The 18,809-nt window shown below is 35.1% G+C and overlaps 1 protein-coding gene across 1 annotated transcript in view; it reads right to left on the bottom strand.

Annotated features, from left to right (window-relative positions):
- Window positions 1–18,299, bottom strand: part of LOC106464601 — a 34,217-nt gene extending 15,918 nt beyond the window's left edge. The window contains exons 1-2 of the mRNA XM_013924756.2: window positions 18,134–18,299; window positions 1,249–1,518 (exon numbers count right to left, since the gene is read on the bottom strand). Coding sequence (XP_013780210.1) covers window positions 1,249–1,518; window positions 18,134–18,299 — 436 coding nt within the window. The remainder of the gene's footprint in view (window positions 1–1,248; window positions 1,519–18,133) is intronic.
- Window positions 18,300–18,809: the final 510 nt, after the last annotated feature.

Consider the following 18,809-nt stretch of genomic DNA (forward strand, 5'->3'; position numbering starts at 1 on the left):
AACAATATTCTCTGACTGCAGATCAATTACTCACTACCTACACTGTTGTCCAGTCACGTTGTGAGCGTCTTATTTATATACTAGACTAACATATATCTAGTAAATGCTAGGGCATTCTTGAAGGAACAGGATATTTCTAGAAATACGTGGCGTGATACTAGTCACGTGACCTCCCTGACGCAACAGTATTATACTAAATTACTACCATTTTTTCTCATAAACTAAACGTATATCCAGACATTTAGACAAAAAAAAGAACTACTGAACAAATCTCAGCAAGGCAGAAATAGTTTCTACGACTAGTGCCACGTATAACAGGTGTTGTCCAACACGATTGTATTCAAGTTGTTCTATTGCTACAACTCTTTAAATGAACCAGTTACGTCGAGGAAAATACAGAACTACATAAGCCTTTAAACCAAAAGACCCTACAGTTCAAGCAGTTTCAGAAGGCGGTCAACTCCTTTTCTGAGTGTCACGTCATCGAACATGGTCGCCCTTCCAGCCGTTGGGGCGTTATAATGTAACGGTCAACCCCACTATTCGTTGATTAGCTGCGTTCCCTCTAGTTTATCGCTTCTAAATTAGGGTATGGCTAGAGCAGATAGTCCTCGAGTAGCTTTGCGCGAAATTCAACAAACAAACAAAAAATCATTTACTGGGTAAAAGTTTAAAATGCGTGTGTCACGTGGTGTGATGTAGATATCTCCAGATCTGCTACGATTACTTCAAGTAGATTACTTAAGTTTCAAATATTACAATGGTCCCTTAGGAAAGTACACATGCTTATGGTATGAATGGAATATATGTTGTTTTATTTGTTTATTGATGAGCGCAAAACTACACAATGGCCCATCGTGGGTGTCGAAATCAGAATTTTAGCGTTATAAGTGCTCAAATTTATCGCTGAGCCTCCATGAGGCACATACGTTGTCCCAAGGTAGATGAACAATAAGTTTAAGGACGTTTAACGCTAGAACATAACACAATTTTGTGCTAAAATAAACCAACTAACAAAAATATACATAAGCTATTTTGGAGGAAATGGGTCAAATTTAAGTTATTTATTGTGCTTTAATGTAGAAACGTACATAAGTATAGATCTGTTTTAAGTGATAATGGTTTTGATTCATTATTCTTAATTTAAAACAAAAAAGATTAAGTACGACTCTTAAGTGCTTTACACTTAAAACAGGATATCTTATGAGGTGGTGTTTCAATACCCGATTCTCCAACCATTATTAATACCTGAGTTAATCTGGATCTTCGTGAAGTAGTATGCGTTGACACTGCGTTGTGGAGAAGAGACTGAGCTGCCAGATGTGGTAGTGTTTTGTAGGGTACACAAAGTGTCCTGTAAAGGCCCCAGAGGATCCACTACGAAGCTAAAGCTAACTGCCACACAGTCCACTTTTTCCCGGCACCAGCTCTGACATTCGTACAGGGAAATATTAAGAATTGAAAAGTACGTTGTTCCCGGGAAATCCAAGTTGGTTGACTTCTCGAAAGTAATTCTACCTATAAACAAAATACATCAATCACAGTTTGAATATCAGAACTCTACTCTGATTGGTGAACGAGAAGTGTTGGATGATGGAACTGAAGATATATTAAAGGTAGAAAAAAGTTATTCGTCATCCCGTCCTGTGAACATACACCGCTAGAATCCCAGGTGCGATTCCTCGGGGTGAACACAACAAACAGCTAAATATGACTTTTGTTCTGAAACAAACATACATCTCTTTTTTCATTCACGTGACGACTAGTCACGAACTAGTCTCACTAATAATGCATCATGTGCACATGTTTTTTTGTATTTCTTTTAAGCATAAAGCTACGCAATGGGCTATCTTCGCTTTGCCCACAGCAAGTTTCGAGCCTCTGATTTTTAGCGTTATAAGTTCTCAGACTTACTGCTGAGTCAACGGGGGAGTGTATATCTATACATATATAACATTTGTAAATCATCATGTCTTTGCTATTTAATAAGATTTGAATTATATGATAATTATAAGTATGGGAATTTCCTCGTGTTTCCATTTTGTTTATCTGACAGCTAAGGTTTAACGAAGTGTAATTAAGCGTCTCCTGTACGTTAAGACGAACGCCACTGTCTCTCAAATGTAACATATGTTTTAATTTCATTTGACTTTTTCAGTTAAACAAATAGTTTTAAATATATATTTTTAAGTTTATATTGTTATAGAAAAATGTTCCTATTGTTGTTATAAAGGAAGTATTTGTTGACATTATTAAAAATGTTTCTATTGTTGTTATAAAGGGAGTATTCTTTGTCATTATTAAAAATGTTCCTATTGTTGTTATAAAGGGAGTATTTTTGTCATTATTAAAAATGTTGTATAGCGTAAAAGTATAGCGTATGTTGAAGTTAAAATGACTGTGGAAATTGAGTGTATTGCAAAGTTGAATTGAGAAAGAATAAACTAATTTTATTTGAGAAAGGACTTGTATCGCTGAAGTTCTTCGGAAAGAATTTTTACGAGTAATTAACAAACGACTAGGGACGTAACAATATATATATATATATATATAAATAATGACCTTCACTGACTTGACAAACAAGAATTCTTCACTGTGTGAAAATATTTATGAGTGAATTCAGACGTCAAGATTATACCAGACTAATGGCTCTTCATTCAGTTCACAAAACTTCGAACATCTAATACGTAAATATTCTAGACGGCAAGTTTAAAAGCGCTACGTTACCCACAAGACAGCTTTATCTGGCGACCTAGGAATTCACTTCTAGTGAAACGTGTCCCTTTACAAACGTGTCCCCTTACGGCTTCTAATGAACTGTAAACCGTAAACCAGAAAAAAAAAATCGACAAATAATGTCATTTAACACATCGGCGATTCGATGTCTTCTGGGCCAAACTTTTCCTCTCACGAAAGCAGGAATATCAAAATGGCAGTATAAAAGCGCTTCCTGGTGTTCTACAAGGAACTCTAGTAATAACAATATATTTGTCGTCATACTTCGAAGAAGCGCTCTTAAAAAAATAAATGTGACGATAATGAGCATGTTGAGCGCTTTTCCTAATCGTGTATACACACACACACACACACACACAAAACAAAAACTAAAAATTCATTTGTCCTGACAGCTTCTTCCAGTTGTGATGTTAATTGTTGCCCCTTTTTTCTACACGTCCTGGAAATGTTTGATTTAATTCAACAAATAAATTACAGCATAACCTGGAAGTATACACAGATTTAGTGGAACTGATATCAAACAAATAAACAGTGATTTAACTTTACCTGGTAGAGTGTGTATGTATTTGTTTTATGGCAAAGCCATATTGGGCTATCTGTTGTGTCAGTAACGAGGAATCGAACCCCGGATTTTAACATTGCACGTCTGTATACTTACCTCTGTACTACCGAGGAGTTATCTGGTAGAAACAGCTGTTTAAACTTGAATTATCTGGCAGAAACAGCTGTTTAACCTTGAACTATCTGGTAGAAACGGCTGTTTAACCTTGAATTATCTGGTAGAAACAGCTGTTTAACCTTGAATTATCTGGTAGAAACAGCTGTTTAACCTTGAATTATCTGGCAGAAACAGCTGTTTAACTTCAAGCATCTGTTGATAGAAATAGTTGTTTAACTTGATGTATTATCAACCATAATCGATGAGAATTTTCACTTCCATTCAAATTTTAACAGTTTTGTTCTGGGTGAAAATTCAAGTAAACGATGTTAACTACAAACGAACATAGTTCCAATGGAAATCACTATTTTTTTTAGAAAAGAATGTTCTTTTCGCGTCAGCTGTTCTGTAACTGATTTGTGTTTAGTCAGTTCATTTAAATTATTATAGTAAGATACTGAAATATTTTAAAAACTAAATCTCGTAAATCTACAGTTTAACAGTAGCTTCAATAAACTGAGTTCAAATTTTTAGTGTATTTCAAAATGGGGTCGATTGCGGCCTATATTAGTCACCTTCAAAGACTACGTATATGAAGGCTCAGTGTCCGAGTTCTCATGAATTACGAACTTTCAACATATAAAACTAAGGCTGTTGTATACTTCGACTGAATATATATGAATTGCACGCGATAGAACAACATCTCATATCTCTCAGTTGTTGTTTTTTAAAGTAGAAGAAAAAAATTCGTGAGATATTATTGGATTTACGGCCGAAAATATTTTTAAAGCCAGAGTACCCAAAAGACGAAATAATACATTTTAATCTTTATGTATTTATAATTAAGAAACGCATAGACAATTAGCTATACTCATTATGAAATTCATTTTTAGTTTCGCTCTAAGTAGGTAGCTTGTTCCAATCGGAAGTTAATATTAACTACAAATTTATTTCAAATTAGCCAATTAATGTGGGTATTCACTTTTGAAGATTTTTAGCTGTGAGGCTTAACAGTTATTCTTTGAGTGACTTCGTCTAGTAAAATTAAATTTGATTGTTTTATATCTCTTCAGCAAATCTCTGATAAGCGACACACCCAACAGAACGATATGAGCAAGGTGCGTTGACGTTACGATAAATGATATATGTGTAGAAATCCTAGTGGCAAATTCGTGAAGTTTAAAACAAGGACGATGGTTATAACTTATAAAAGTGAATTGAATTTGCTGGTTAGAGTAAAATGAAGATGATGACAGGGATTTGGAAGTGGGAGGGTGGTTCTAGAATGTTCAAGGAATATCATGGTGTAGATAGGACATCAAGAGATGGTTTGCAGTTTATTAGGTGAGAAATTAGGGTCAAATTGGAAAGGATATGTAGGAGGAGGAAGGGAGCAGCATATGTAAGGAAACAAAATGGAACCTCGTAACTAAGAAGAGTAGGTAAAAAGACGGTCTCTTTAAGAACTACTTTCTGGTGGTAGAGGTAAATCGTCTCTATATTGATTTATCAAATAGTTTGTTAATAGGCCACGCCTAAGGTGATCTGTGTTATTGAGGCGTGTGATAAAAAACAGCGAAAACAAATATAAACAAAAGATTGGTTAGCGAAAGCGCTCGGTTACATCCAGAAGGTGTGAACTTATGACACGCATACCAAAAAATAATACACACAAGACTCAATCCTTCATCTGACATAAAGTACTACCATCATTAAAAAAAAGCCATCCTCACTTAAAAAAACAACAAAGACAAACGACTTTCACAAGAAGCTCAAAATAATTCTTCTGTTCGAAAATTGCAGGTGAAATGGCATTGGTTACTCAAACTGCAGGTGAAATGGCATTGGTTACTCAAACTGCAGGTGAAATGGCATTGGTTACTAAAACTGCAGTGTGCCGTTTATGTAAAAGTCACATTAAATTTTCTAGTTGAGTATGAATTCTCTAAACATTACAATGTTTTAGGAGAGTGGACTTCCTGGACTCTAACAGATTTGTATGGAATCTTTTCATCTGAAAAAACAGCTTATGGATATTTCCTGGAAAATGCTCATTTTTTGGATACTCACAATGTCGGTTCTCTGTTGTATGTCAGTTAAAGCTAAGTGTTCGTGGTTATTACTACGATTACGCTTCGAACGCTTGTCTTTGGAAAGTAGTTGTAAATTTAGTATATACATGACGATTCGTTTGTTTTTAAAATAAGTAAACAGTTTGGTGTTAATAACATTCATAAACCTAGTTCTGATGTGTGACGAAATAAGCTGGTAAAAACTACAGTTCACCAACTTGATTTAATTCATACCGAAATAGTTGTTGTTCAAGCATTTGATAATATATATTATCCTCTCGACCGTTATAACGTCTATCGTATCCGAGCCAGCCAGATGAGTGTTGGAATTGTACGAAAGACCTCGTCGGTACTGGATACGTAATGTGGCTCACATATAATTACACTCTTCTTTACATTTACTCATAAATTCTTATAGTGAAAAAGGCAAACGCTTAAAAAACAGGCAATAAATAAAGACGAGAATGTGTAAATGTATATGAGCTTAATTATATTTTGGCAAAGTAACTAAAAGAAGACAAAGATAAAACAAAAGGAAAGAAAATTAGTTCTTAAAATATAAGAGCTTAGCAACAAACATTTCAGTTGTAAGGCACAAACTTAACAATAAGAACGCTTAGCAACAAACATTTCAGTTGTAAGGCACAAACTTAACAATAAAAACGCTTAGCAACAAACATTTCACTAGTAAGACACAAAACTCAACAATAAAAACGCTTAGCAACAAACATTTCAGTAGTAAGACACAAAACTCAACAATAAAAACACTTAGCAACAAACATTTCAGTACTAAGACACAAAACTCAACAATAAAAACGCTTAGCAACAAACATTTCAGTAGTAAGGCACAAAACTTACCTTCAGTACAAAGGCTTGAGGTCATAACTACTATAAAGACAAAAATGTCTTTGATAAATATCCGTGAAAAGTTCATCTTTTTTCGTGTACCAACAAAATGAAAAGGGACTCTTGTTACGGCTTCCCTTCGGAATCTGTCCAAAATAAATAGTTTCTGAGACAAATTAAACTAAAGATGAATCATATAAATGTTTACTTATTAATTTATTAAACTCCATTCTTTGATACATAAAAGTACCGAAAGAGGAAACAAATATTTATAAATAAAAACATGTGAAAATAAGTTTTTTTTCGTATAGTTATATTATAAAAATAAAGATCCTTTCCAGCCAGTGTATCCCCTTGTCAGGTTTGTTTGTTTGTTATGGATTTCGCGCAAAGCTATACGAGGGCTATCTGCGCTAGCCGTCCCTAATTTAGCAGTGTAAGATTAGAGAGAAGGAAGCTAGTTATCACCACCCACCGCCAACTCTTGGGCTACTCTTTTACCAACGAATAGTGGGATTGACCGTCACATTATAACGTCCACACGGCTGAAAGGGCGAGTATATTTGATGTGACGGGGATTCGAACACGCAGATTGCGAGTCGAGCGGCCTAACCACCTGGCCATGCCGAGTCACACTTGTTAGGTAAGATTTTTCTTCTCTTTCTTGATTTGTTTGATATAGCCTGCCATATTTGCTCCAGGTTGATTTCTATGTAATGAAATGTTGTGTGAGAGACGATTGTTTTCGACTATTTTTTTTTAGTAAGTAATATGTTAGAAGTAAACGTAATTGCACCTCATGTAATTACACGCTATTTGTTCATGTTTTCATGAATTGCTGCCTTTAAAAAAAACCTAGTATTTCTTTTATTCCATAAAAAAGTGTGCAAGTCCTTCATTGACAGGAGAACGTGTCCTGTGTAGCCATTCATCTGAAACATTCACGCTGAAAGTGGAACTATCCGACCGGAAACGGAAGTGAAAATAAGACAGCATTCTAAGGACGCATGGATGCACTTTTGTAGTTGGGGTGGAGCCGGAAGAAAATTGTTTAAGTGACATATTATTGTGACCTTTCCTTTGATTTTTGAAGTTGATGTGTAACACAATTAGCGAGTCATGACAGAATGGTATATATTTATGGGCAACCATAATTTTCATTGTGTAATTATATGGTATTACTTAACACTGAATACATTGATAACCTTAGATATTGCAGACCGGAAGTGGAAGTCTAGCGAAATGTTTTACTATAACTGGTAGCTTCCGCCATCACATAAACTTGGCATACAATAATGTACACTATATATGTTTACCAAGCTATGATTCAGGCTTCTTTTTTTTTTTGTTCCTCGGTGAGTCAGCAGTAAGTTTACGGATTTGCAACGCTTAATTCCGGGGTTCGATTCTGGTGGACAGAGAGAAGGTATCCTATTGCGTAGTTTTCTCGCTCACTTACCAGTAAAATTTATCTTTACAATTATTCAGTAATTGTAGAAAGTTAATCTTGACTGTGAATCATGGTTCGTGTCCGGTTGTCTCAAAGTCACTCTCCGCACTTTGTGGCTGTGAATGCGTTATAAGAGTGACGGTTAAATCCCACTATTCGATTAGAGTAGCTCAAGAGTAAGTGATGGGTGCTGTTGACTAACTGCCTTTCTTTTAGTCTATCAGTTCAAAATCAGGGGGGCTAATGCAGATAGCCCACGAATAGCCATGCGCGAATACCAGAAAGACATTAGAGAAAGTTTAGTTAGTCGTTAGCGCGCCTTTTAAGTTTCAGTTTTGCTTTTCAGTCCTTGTTATGGTATTGTTGTTTTAAGTTTTAGTTTTGTTTTTCAGTCCTTGTTATGGCATTGTTGTTTTAAGTTTTAGTTTTGTTATGCAATCCTTGTTATGACATAGTTGTTTTAAGTTTCAGTTTTGCTTTTCAATCCTTGTTATGGCATTGTTGTTTTAAGTTTTAGTTTTGTTTTTCAATCCTTGTTATGGCAATGTTGTTTTAAGTTTTAGTTTTGTTTTTCAATCCTTGTTATGGCATTGCTGTTTTAAGTTTTAGTTTTGTTATGCAATCGTTGTCATGACATAGTTGTTTTAAGTTTTAGTTTTGCTTTTCAATCCTTGTTATGACATAGTTGTTTTAAGTTTTAGTTTTGTTATGCAATCCTTGTTATGAAATTGTTGTTTCTAAATATAATTATCGCGTGTAAGCTCACTAGAAACTTTCTATATGACAAATTATTATAAAGCAGGAAATAACACGGGTTCTTTACCACAAAATAAGTAAATGTCACTTTCTGGATTCACCCACATTGGTTGTTTTAATTTCTGGTTTCCCATGAACTCGTGACCGTTCTCACTCTGACCAGGATCGGTTATCTTTGATGTCCTCATCTGACAATCAAGTAACATCCTCGAACACTGTTGAGCAGAATGCGTTTGATAGAAGTGTATATCAATTTCAAAACACGACTGTGGAGGTTATAGGGCCCTAGAGGGTCTCAGTGTTTTCACAGATTAAAATGTAAAGATCAAAAGTCAGTCTATTTGGAAGAATTTTCTCTGATTATTTCCTATGTTTCTCATTCAAATAGCACAAACTACATATTCCCCATCCCTCCCTGCCCTACTTAAATGATAATGCTCCTGTGTAAATGATATTATAAAACATTGATGTACCTAATCTTGTTTATCAAATTAATCACTGACACATACTGGTTAATTTGTGGCACAAAAATATGACACCCTACAACACGAGCACTTTCGAAAGGTTGACCTTTCTTCTTTAAGGGCAAACTGAGAATGCTATTAGTTTGTGTATTGCTTAGCATCAGCCCTCCTTCAGTGGCTCAGCGATAAGTCTGAAGGCTTATAACGCTAAAAACCCGGTTTTCATACCCGTTATGGGCACAAGGCAAATAGCCCATCGTGTAGCTTTGTGCTTAACAACCAACAAAGGTTAGCATCAATATTATTTTAACTCTGAAAATGAAAGTAGTTTTGTATTTAATTTTTATTGTAGTCCGAATTTGAGCCACCTATCGGTGTGAATGTCGTCGGAACTGTTGCAACATGTACACTATTTTTACATGTGTGCATGCACAGTTTTCTGTCAACATATAAATTAGGCTCTTTTCCTACTTGCAATCATAGTGTTATGTTTAGTGGGTGCCACCTGTTGGTTGGGGCGAGAAGTAAAAAGTATTGTTACTCAGCGATGAGCAGCTTTAAAAATAAGCCAATAATTTTTAATTGTAACTTAGCTAGGTTTATTGTTAAGTATATAAAACTAACCATACGTAAGTCTGATTATATCTGTTTTCCGTTGAAGTAACAGTGCCAGTAACCTCTAATTGACAATCTCACGGGCCGGACTCGAAACTGCAACTTTTCTTACTGGGCGTAACCTTGAGGTTAGCATGCCCGAAATGTGAATTCGAGGGTTCATAATACGTGTCCATTTACCACAGAAACGCGCTCCGCACTTTGGTGCCGTAGTTGCACTACAAATCCCAGTATTTGACTAGAGTAACCCAAGAATTTGCGATTTGACTTATTTTTTATTAACTGCTAATGTTTCTAGAGGGCAATTTGAATAATGCTACAATAAGAAAAAAAAATTCATTTGGGTGTGAAGAGCGAAAAACGTTCCGTGACTCAAAACTAAATTTCTAAATTTTACATTACATTATTATACCTTTTCAACACCAAATTTGTTTTTATATTAAGGGGGGCATCAAATTTTTCGAGGTGTCGAGGTGGGGCATGGAGCAAGAAAAAGGTTAAGAACCACTGCTCTAGACTATCGAATCAAAATTACGGCATGCTATGTACGGATATTTCTTGTGAAAACGTTAAAACAAGCCTTACCGAATATAGTTGTGAGTTTGAATATTGTTTGGTCTCATTTTCGAAACCTCCATGTTAATAGTAGATTCGCCAATTCAGGTTTTGTTTCACTGTATCACACTGAACATTTCTTTGCTGCTTACACACTATGTTTTATTAATTGGCGTCGGCAACGACAGGAGGACAGTAGGTTTCAAAGTTTTCATTTTTGCTCTTCTCTGGCATGGTAAATTGATCATAGTTTCAGGTGCAGTGTTGTTGTAAGCTAGTTGGTTAGCTTTGGTTTCTTTTTAATTAACAGGGCTCCTTTTTCCTTAGCTCTATTCGTCTTAGAAATAATAGACTCGGCATATAGATGAACATTGTTACTACAAAGGTTTAAAACACTAGATAAATATACCCATGTTGTTAAGTATCTTATGTACGTGTAGATAGACATTGTTACTACAAACGTTTGAAACGCTAAATAAATATACTGTGTTGTTAAGTATCTTATGTACGTGTAGATGAACATTGTTACTACAAAGGTTTGAAACACTAAGTAAATATACCGTGTTGTTAAGTATCTTATGTACGTGTAGATGGACATTGTTACTACAAAGGTTTGAAACGCTAAATAAATATACTGTGTTGTTAAGTATCTTATGTACGTGTAGATGAACATTGTTACTACAAAGGTTTGAAACACTAAGTAAATAGACTGTGTTGTTAGGTTAAGTACCTCAAATACATGTAGATGAACGGTATTTGACTGTATGATATGTAGGCTTGATATCAACTCTTGATGGTGGTTAATCAAAACTACATATTTAACTTGTTTTGTGGGATTATGGGATGTTCAATTGTTTTCATTCATAAAACAATGATAAAAAACAAATAGCCAGTACGAGGTATAAAATTAACCGATGTCATAGGTCCGTTCGTATATCTTTCCATACATATTAACTATTACATATTGTCTTATCTTTCTACTTTCATTACACTAAACAAGTTTCAGTAGAGGGAAAATCTTACCACTTTTCGGAGGTCTTCCTTACAACAATTATCCAACAAAAATTGACGATGTTGTTATCGATATCGTGTTTGCGATCCCAATTTCAAACAAACTGTTTTATATTAGCACACGTGCAGTATTACGCTCTTCAGTATCGACTACTCGGACTTGGACTCAATCTAAACAAACTCAATAGGAAAGACGTTCAGTGGTTATGTATATCAACACATTCGTAATCTGAAAACGTACGTTACAATTTGATTCGTTCAAGCAGCGAACAGGCGATTTTTATAGACGTTTCCTAGCACAGATCTTTCAAGCAGAAAATGATGATATGCTACCGCACGTTGACCTTCCTAGATTGCTGAGCGAGACGAACGCGAGAATCACGCGTTTAGGACTCGAGTCCAGCCTTCTTCACTAATAGCTGAATACGTGTCTAAGGGAAGTTTACCACGTAACATAACTTTACGGATATCGGTAATATGTTTGGAATATTCCTTCCAATGAGTAATCATCCAAACTACAGTACAGCGTTTTTCAAACTGGGGTCTGCGATTCATGTCCGAAATTTCATTAAAATATCTAAAAAAATATGATTTATAAAATAGAAAATATTTTTCGCAAAATTAAATGCATATGAATTAAAACATTTACTTTTGGAATACAGTTTTTCATGTACACAGATTCTTTTTTTTTTTCAAAACTAAAAGCATCGATAGATTTGGGGGTTCGCGAAAAAAAAATTACAAGGGGTCCTCGGGTTAGTGAAGCTTGAAAATTCCATTAAGTTACTCCGTTGGGAAGCGCGTAAACAGTCCATTTCGTTAGTGTTTTAACAAGAAATGGTTTTTGTTATTAGTTTTAACAGAAAATTCCATTAAGGTCAACAACGTACAGTGTGGTCAATGAAAAAGTTAAACACCAATCACTACATTCACTTGCAGGGTTGTATGGTGCCCAAATAAAAAAAGATATTGGACACAGTTTGGGCTTATTTGTACCACAAAACTAACGCTAATAAAAACTGTTTGTCTGAATCGGTTGGTTGGTTGTTAATAATCACTATGGGCTATCTGTATTCTGCCCATCACAGATATCGAAACCCAATTTTTAGTGTCATAAGCCTGCAGACTTATCGCTGAGACACTGAGGTATATTCATCTGGAAGGATTACCATTCTGGAAGGATTACCATTCTGGAAGGATTACCAATCTGGAAGGATTACATTCTAGAAGGATTACCAATCTGGAAGGATTACCATTCTGGAAGGATTACCATTCTGGAAGGATTACCAATCTAGAAGGATTACCATTCTGGAAGGATTACCATTCTGGAAGGATTACCAATCTAGAAGGATTACCAATCTGGAAGGATTACCATTCTAGAAGGATTACCATTCTGGAAGGATTACCAATCTGGAAGGATTACCAATCTAGAAGGATTACCATTCTAGAAGGATTACCATTCTGGAAGGATTACCATTTCGGATTAACCATAATCACAATGAAAACAACCAAACTGTTAGTTTATACATGCTATTACACTTGAAAAAAAAAAAAGTGGCCTAAACGTAGCATAAAAACACAAAGTTAGCAAATAAATAAACTAAATGAGCCTAGAAAGTCAAAAGTAATTTAACATAAGTATACAGAGTGTTGATGAAGAAGTCTTGAATGAAATACAGTTGAAGATTGATGGTTGCCATTATTTTGGCACACAAGCCCGTTTCAAAAATACACGAAGTATAAAGGTTTTAAACTATGGATCACAATGGTGTCACAGTACAGAGTGATGGGGATTTCGAACTATTACTCCTGTACTTTAAGTTTGAAAACATGTTGTGTTACATGCTAGGGCGTTTGTTTGTAATTAAGCAAAAAAGATACACAATGGGCTATCTGTGCTCTGCCCACAACAGGTATCGAAACCCAGTTTCTAGCGATGTAAGTCCGAAGACAATACCGCTGTGCCACTGGAGGACACTAAAGCGTAAGAAAGAACAGCGATATAGTGGAAACTATCAGCCAAGCCAGGGAAAAATATACATAAAAAACACACTAAAACATTTCTAATATTGTTACTTTGTGTATGGTTTCTTGTTCAAAATGGCAGTACGTTTGGTTTAGCGAATCAGAAGACAGATGTATTTTCGTGAACCGAAAACATTTTTGCGAATAATTTGGTAAACTATTTTGCAATTTTCTTTCACGTCTTGCTGTTCAACTTCCGCTACTTCCTGTCCAACTTTCACGTCTTGCTGTTCAACTTCCGCTACTTGTTGTCTGACTTTCACCATTTGTTAACCAGCTTCCATTTGAATGGTACGTGAACTATCTAGGCCTAAAGCGTAAGTGTTGGACAGGAAGTAGCGGAAGTTGAACAGCAAGAAGTGAAAGTTGGACAGGAAGTAATGGAAATTGGACAGCAAGAAGTGAAAGTTCGACAACAAATCCTACTTTGTGATATATATGTTTTACTGGAGTAACTGAGGTTAAACAAGTTGCTCAGTTAAATTATAACATTTACAAAAGGAGTTGTTATCACTTCATTATTTGCGGCTATCAACTTATTATTTCCAAGATGTCTATGCCAAAATTAATACATTTGAACGTTCAGGACATAGCTATTTAGTGTCAAGGTAAACTGCAAACTCAAAATGACCACAAGTTTTAGAAGTCATATACATTTTTGAAATCTTCAGACAGTGTAGCCAACATTTGGTGCAAAAGACAAAAGAATGAGATAGAAAAATAAACTACAACGACAAGAATGCAACCCAAAAATTACGGAGCCTTTGAGAACAGCATAAGAGAAAAAACCAAAAAAGAAAGCAATCAGGAATCTGAAAAGTTTAGACGAACTTGGAAGAACATAATCATAGCTATTGAAATTTAATATAAGTACGCCCCCTTTCAAAAAAATACGAATTAAATAATTAAAATTGAAGATCACAGAGCTGTCCCAGCACAAAGCGACGGGGACATCAAAATTAACACTGCTGTGTATTAAGTTTGGAAACAGGATTTGTTACATTTAGGGTGATGGAAAGAGCAGCATTACAGTGGAGGGTAGGAGTCACATCAAGCGGAAATCCAATTGACGTGAACACAACGATCCATTTTTGTTTGCCTTTTTCATCCTTATGAATATGCATTGGTTCATTGGTGGTACTAAAATTTGTATAGAGCCACTACTGTTGAGGTACACGTTATCGCTAATGGTTCTTATCCGCTTACACACCGAGATAAACTACAGATTGGATGGTCTGGTGGTCAAGGAGCTCGACTCGCCATCTGAGGGTCGCGAATTCAAATCCTCGTCACTAATCATGTTCGCACTTTCAGCAAAAGGGGCGTTATATTATGACAGTCAATCCCAGTATTCGTTGGTAAAAGAGTAGTATAAGAGTTGGCGGTGGGTGGTGTTAACTAGCTGCCTTTTCTCTAATTTATCACTCCTAAATTACGGACGCTAAATTAGCGCAGATAGTCCTCGTGTAGCTTTGCGCGAAATTCAAAACTACAGGTTGGACTTTTTTTAGAACTACAGTTAATCGAAATTTTTCAACAGATAGGACACTGAAGATCGCTATATCAAGCAAAGGTTTCTCCTACAAGTGCATAAAATAAAATATCATTTTACTTGTGTTAAGCCTGACAAATATGATCATTGATACTTATAAGAATTGTTTTTAATAGTTAAAATCTAACTTTGAAAAAATAATTTGGTATAAAATTAAAACTAAAAAAATATTTTTACTAAAATGTCTGAAATTATAGCCAAAACGTCATTGTTTTCATGTCTGGATTCTTTGCGATGAACGGAGATAAAAACAATATATAATTTTTTTTAAATATATTTTCGCATTAGACTTAAGTTTTATTGTATTTGTCATTAAAAAATACTAGAAAAGTTGGCCTTTGAATTAAGTAAACGACAAAACCTGAGATACGTTAAAACAAAAACGTTAGGCCCCCAGTGGCACAGCGGTATGTCTGCGGACTCACATCGCTAGAAATCGCGTTTCGATACTCGTGGTGGGCAGAGCACAGATAGCCCTCGTGTAGCTTTGTGCATAATTAAAAAACAAACAAAAACGTTAACACGCAAGAAAATAATGTTTTATTTAGAAAAAAAAACCAAAACCTGAGAGAAACTAATTATTATTATTTTTTTACTATTTCTGTTAATTTGTTCTCTTACATTAACTTTGATATTGCGAAGTATTTTTTTCTTAAAGGTTAATAACCAAATACTGTAAGATGCTTCTCTAGAATCTCAGCGTCAATTTGAAAGTAAACAAATCTATTTTTTTTATCCTTTTTACGCATATAGCCCCCCTAGTGGCTCAGCGGTAAGTCTGAAGGCTCATAACGGTTAACTCTGGGTTTCGACGGCCATGGTGGACACACACATTTTAGCTCATTGCGTAGCTTTTATCCAAATATCAGTTGTTTAGTTTGCAGTGCGCATGTCAACAAAACAAACAATTAAATTTACACATACATAAATATTCTTTAGAATAGACGTTTTTAAATCTTTCTTTAATAAAGATTTCTTTTACATGTTTTAAAGAAACGGAAAAGTATATGCACATAGTATTGTTACGTCTCCGTTCGTTAGTTAATTTTCCGTAAAAATTCTTCCCGAAGAATTTTACCGATACAAGTCCTTTCCTAAATAAACTGGTTTATTCATTCTGAATACAACTTTGCGATACACTTAGTTTCAACAGTCACTCTATAACAAACGCTATAATTCACAACGAACTTCTCACGTGCTCAACAATATTCTTACTCATTACCTTACTGCCACCACTTCTTAGCGGCTTATATATACAACCGCATATCTTGTAGCCTCTCGAGACTTCAGGAAGGGACGTGAACGTTCGAGAATATGACGCGTTACTAGGGTCACGTGACCCCCGCTGTCGTAACAGTATTAATAATTTGATAACGAGGAACCCAGTTTTTATAAAATAAAGTATGGAGTGAAAGAAAGTTTATTGTACATTTGTAATAAAGTTTCTTTCAAGCCGTCTCCAGAATTGTATTAATGATGTTTCCAGTTGTTGTTTTTCAATACATAAAAAAAACACGACAACTTCCAGCAATGATAAAAAGGAATTTAAAATGTTTTTATGTAAGTAAACAAAATGGTGGAGAAGACAATACAGAGCTCATAATACCCACTCTTTCTACCGTTTCCATTATACTATGGATGGGGGGAAGGGGAACAAATAATGATAAATTTCACCATTTAGCCTATGTGAAACGTCAACCGTGACGATCACGGACGCGTGACCACGAACGTGAAAGTTAATGCTTATAGTGAGTGTCATCTGTTCGGTAATATGACTTTTCGTATAAAAACGTAGCACGGTAAACGAAGCTTAATAAAAAATTATATCTTTAGGAGTTTGATTAGTAAAAGCGTCAGATTACAGCGAAACAGTTGGCTTGTGTAATAAATATACGTGTACGTGTGTATAATTCTAAAGCAGTATATGTTCAAATCATAAATAATATTCAACGTTAAACTGGTACACAATTAAAAACATTTTATTTAGGCCTTTCTATGGTCTATGTTGTTTTGATTTACATTCTACGAGCATATAACCGAACTACGTAAAATAGTCAAATAATACTGAAAGAGCGACTTTCAGTGGGAGGAAATTAAAATGGAAAATATATATCACTTTATATCCATCGTAAAAACACGCCTTGATGATATCGTAGTGAAAGGCCTAATTATCACAGTTGGTTGATTTTGCAACACATTTGTTAGATTTGATATATTTCATGTAGGCCTAGTAATATCAACTAAAAGTCTTTCCGTAAAAAAAAAAAACTTCATGACGTAACAATAAAATTTGATTCTATCATATAGAGCAGTATTTATCTACCTTTTCGATAACTCGCTGTCTCTCTAAACTGTGGAAGATCGCCAAATGCAAGTGCAATGAAAAAACCGTTACGATTTATATTGTAATATTATATCAATTTTTGTTCGTTTTCGTGAAATTTCACGGACCGGTAAGGTGATTGTGACTGAGAAAGGCAGCGATCCACTTAACGGTGGTTGAGAAACTCTAGTTTTTGAATTGAAAGTTATTATTCAAAATGAGTACAAACAATAGGACTGAAGCTTGCATACTTATAAACAGATCTTATGTGAATCTTTTCCAGACACGCTGATTGGGGTAGCTATAGCCTCCCCCAAGCCACCTTCAGCGCCGCCCCTGCATGTAAATCTGTATTAGATGTGATACAGTTGTGATATATCTTACTATACTGGACGTAGTGTATCAAGGTATGTGACCGAAATAATACATTAATGCAGCGCCATCTATCGAATAACACCACAAACAAAAATTCATAAAAAATTTCACATTTTGGGTATTCAAGATTCAAACAATTAGTAAAATAACTATGGTATGCAACAACCATTTCTTTATAATAGAACACAACTGTAAATAAAAGTACTCTCCTTACAACAAGAACACGACTTTCCCTAGGACTGTACGTGAGGGTTTCATTATACCTTTATTGATGTAATTTATAAATATAGTACTAAAAAACTGAGTTCTTAAAAAAAAAAAGAATGTTATTTTGTCAATAAAGGGTAGCACTTTTAATATATAAAAACATTATAGTTTATATCAGCACAATCCGAACACTTTTACCGTGCAGTACTTCCCAGAAAAATACTTTTTTAGAAAATGTTCACGTTTTCTAATTTTTTTTCAGTGAGGTGTGAATACTAGCACAAACAGCCGCTCTTAGGGCGTCGTTTCTACTAGTGTTTAGTAAATTCCATTCGACACAAAGGAATCTCTCTCCTTTGATCGTTACATGATTACAGACTATTGTGCTCAAACTCCTCCACTACATAAGGTCCCGTGGTGGACCGGTGCTCAAACTCCTCCATTACATAAGGTCCTGTGGTGGACCGGTGCTCAAACTCCTCCATTACATAAGGTCCCTGTGGTGGACCGGTGCTCAAACTCCTCCATTACATAAGGTCCCGTGGTGGACCGGTGATCAAACTCCTCCATTACATAAGGTCCTGTGGTGGACCGGTGCTCAAACTCCTCCATTACATAAGGTCCCGTGGTGGACCGGTGCTCAAACTCCTCCATTACATAAGGTCCCGTGGTGGACCGGTGGTATTTGTTTGTAATTAAGTACAAAACTACACAATGGGCTATCTGTGCTCTGCCCACCACGGGTATCTAAACCCGGATTCTAGCGTTGTAAGTGGTAAATATATGGAATTACAACTCTAAAATCTGAACTGGAACACAAATGATTTGAGTCATTAATACTTAAAATAATGTTTTTAACCATCTCATATTTAATACAAGTTACGTGTATTATAGAAAGTTCTTTAGACTAAATGGAACATAATAGATTTAATACAAGTTACGTGTATTATAGAAAGTTCTTTAGACTAAATGGAACATAATAGTGTTAATACAAGTTACGTGTATTATAGAAAGTTCTTTAGACTAAATGGAACATAATAGGGTTAATACAAGTTACGTGTATTATAGAAAGTTCTTTAGACTAAATGGAACATAATAGTGTTAATACAAGTTACGTGTATTATAGAAAGTTCTTTAGACTAAATGGAACATAATAGTATTTAA

This window comes from Limulus polyphemus, unplaced genomic scaffold (assembly GCF_000517525.1).
Source record: "Limulus polyphemus unplaced genomic scaffold, Limulus_polyphemus-2.1.2 Scaffold1700, whole genome shotgun sequence".
Lineage (NCBI taxonomy): Eukaryota > Metazoa > Arthropoda > Merostomata > Xiphosura > Limulidae > Limulus > Limulus polyphemus.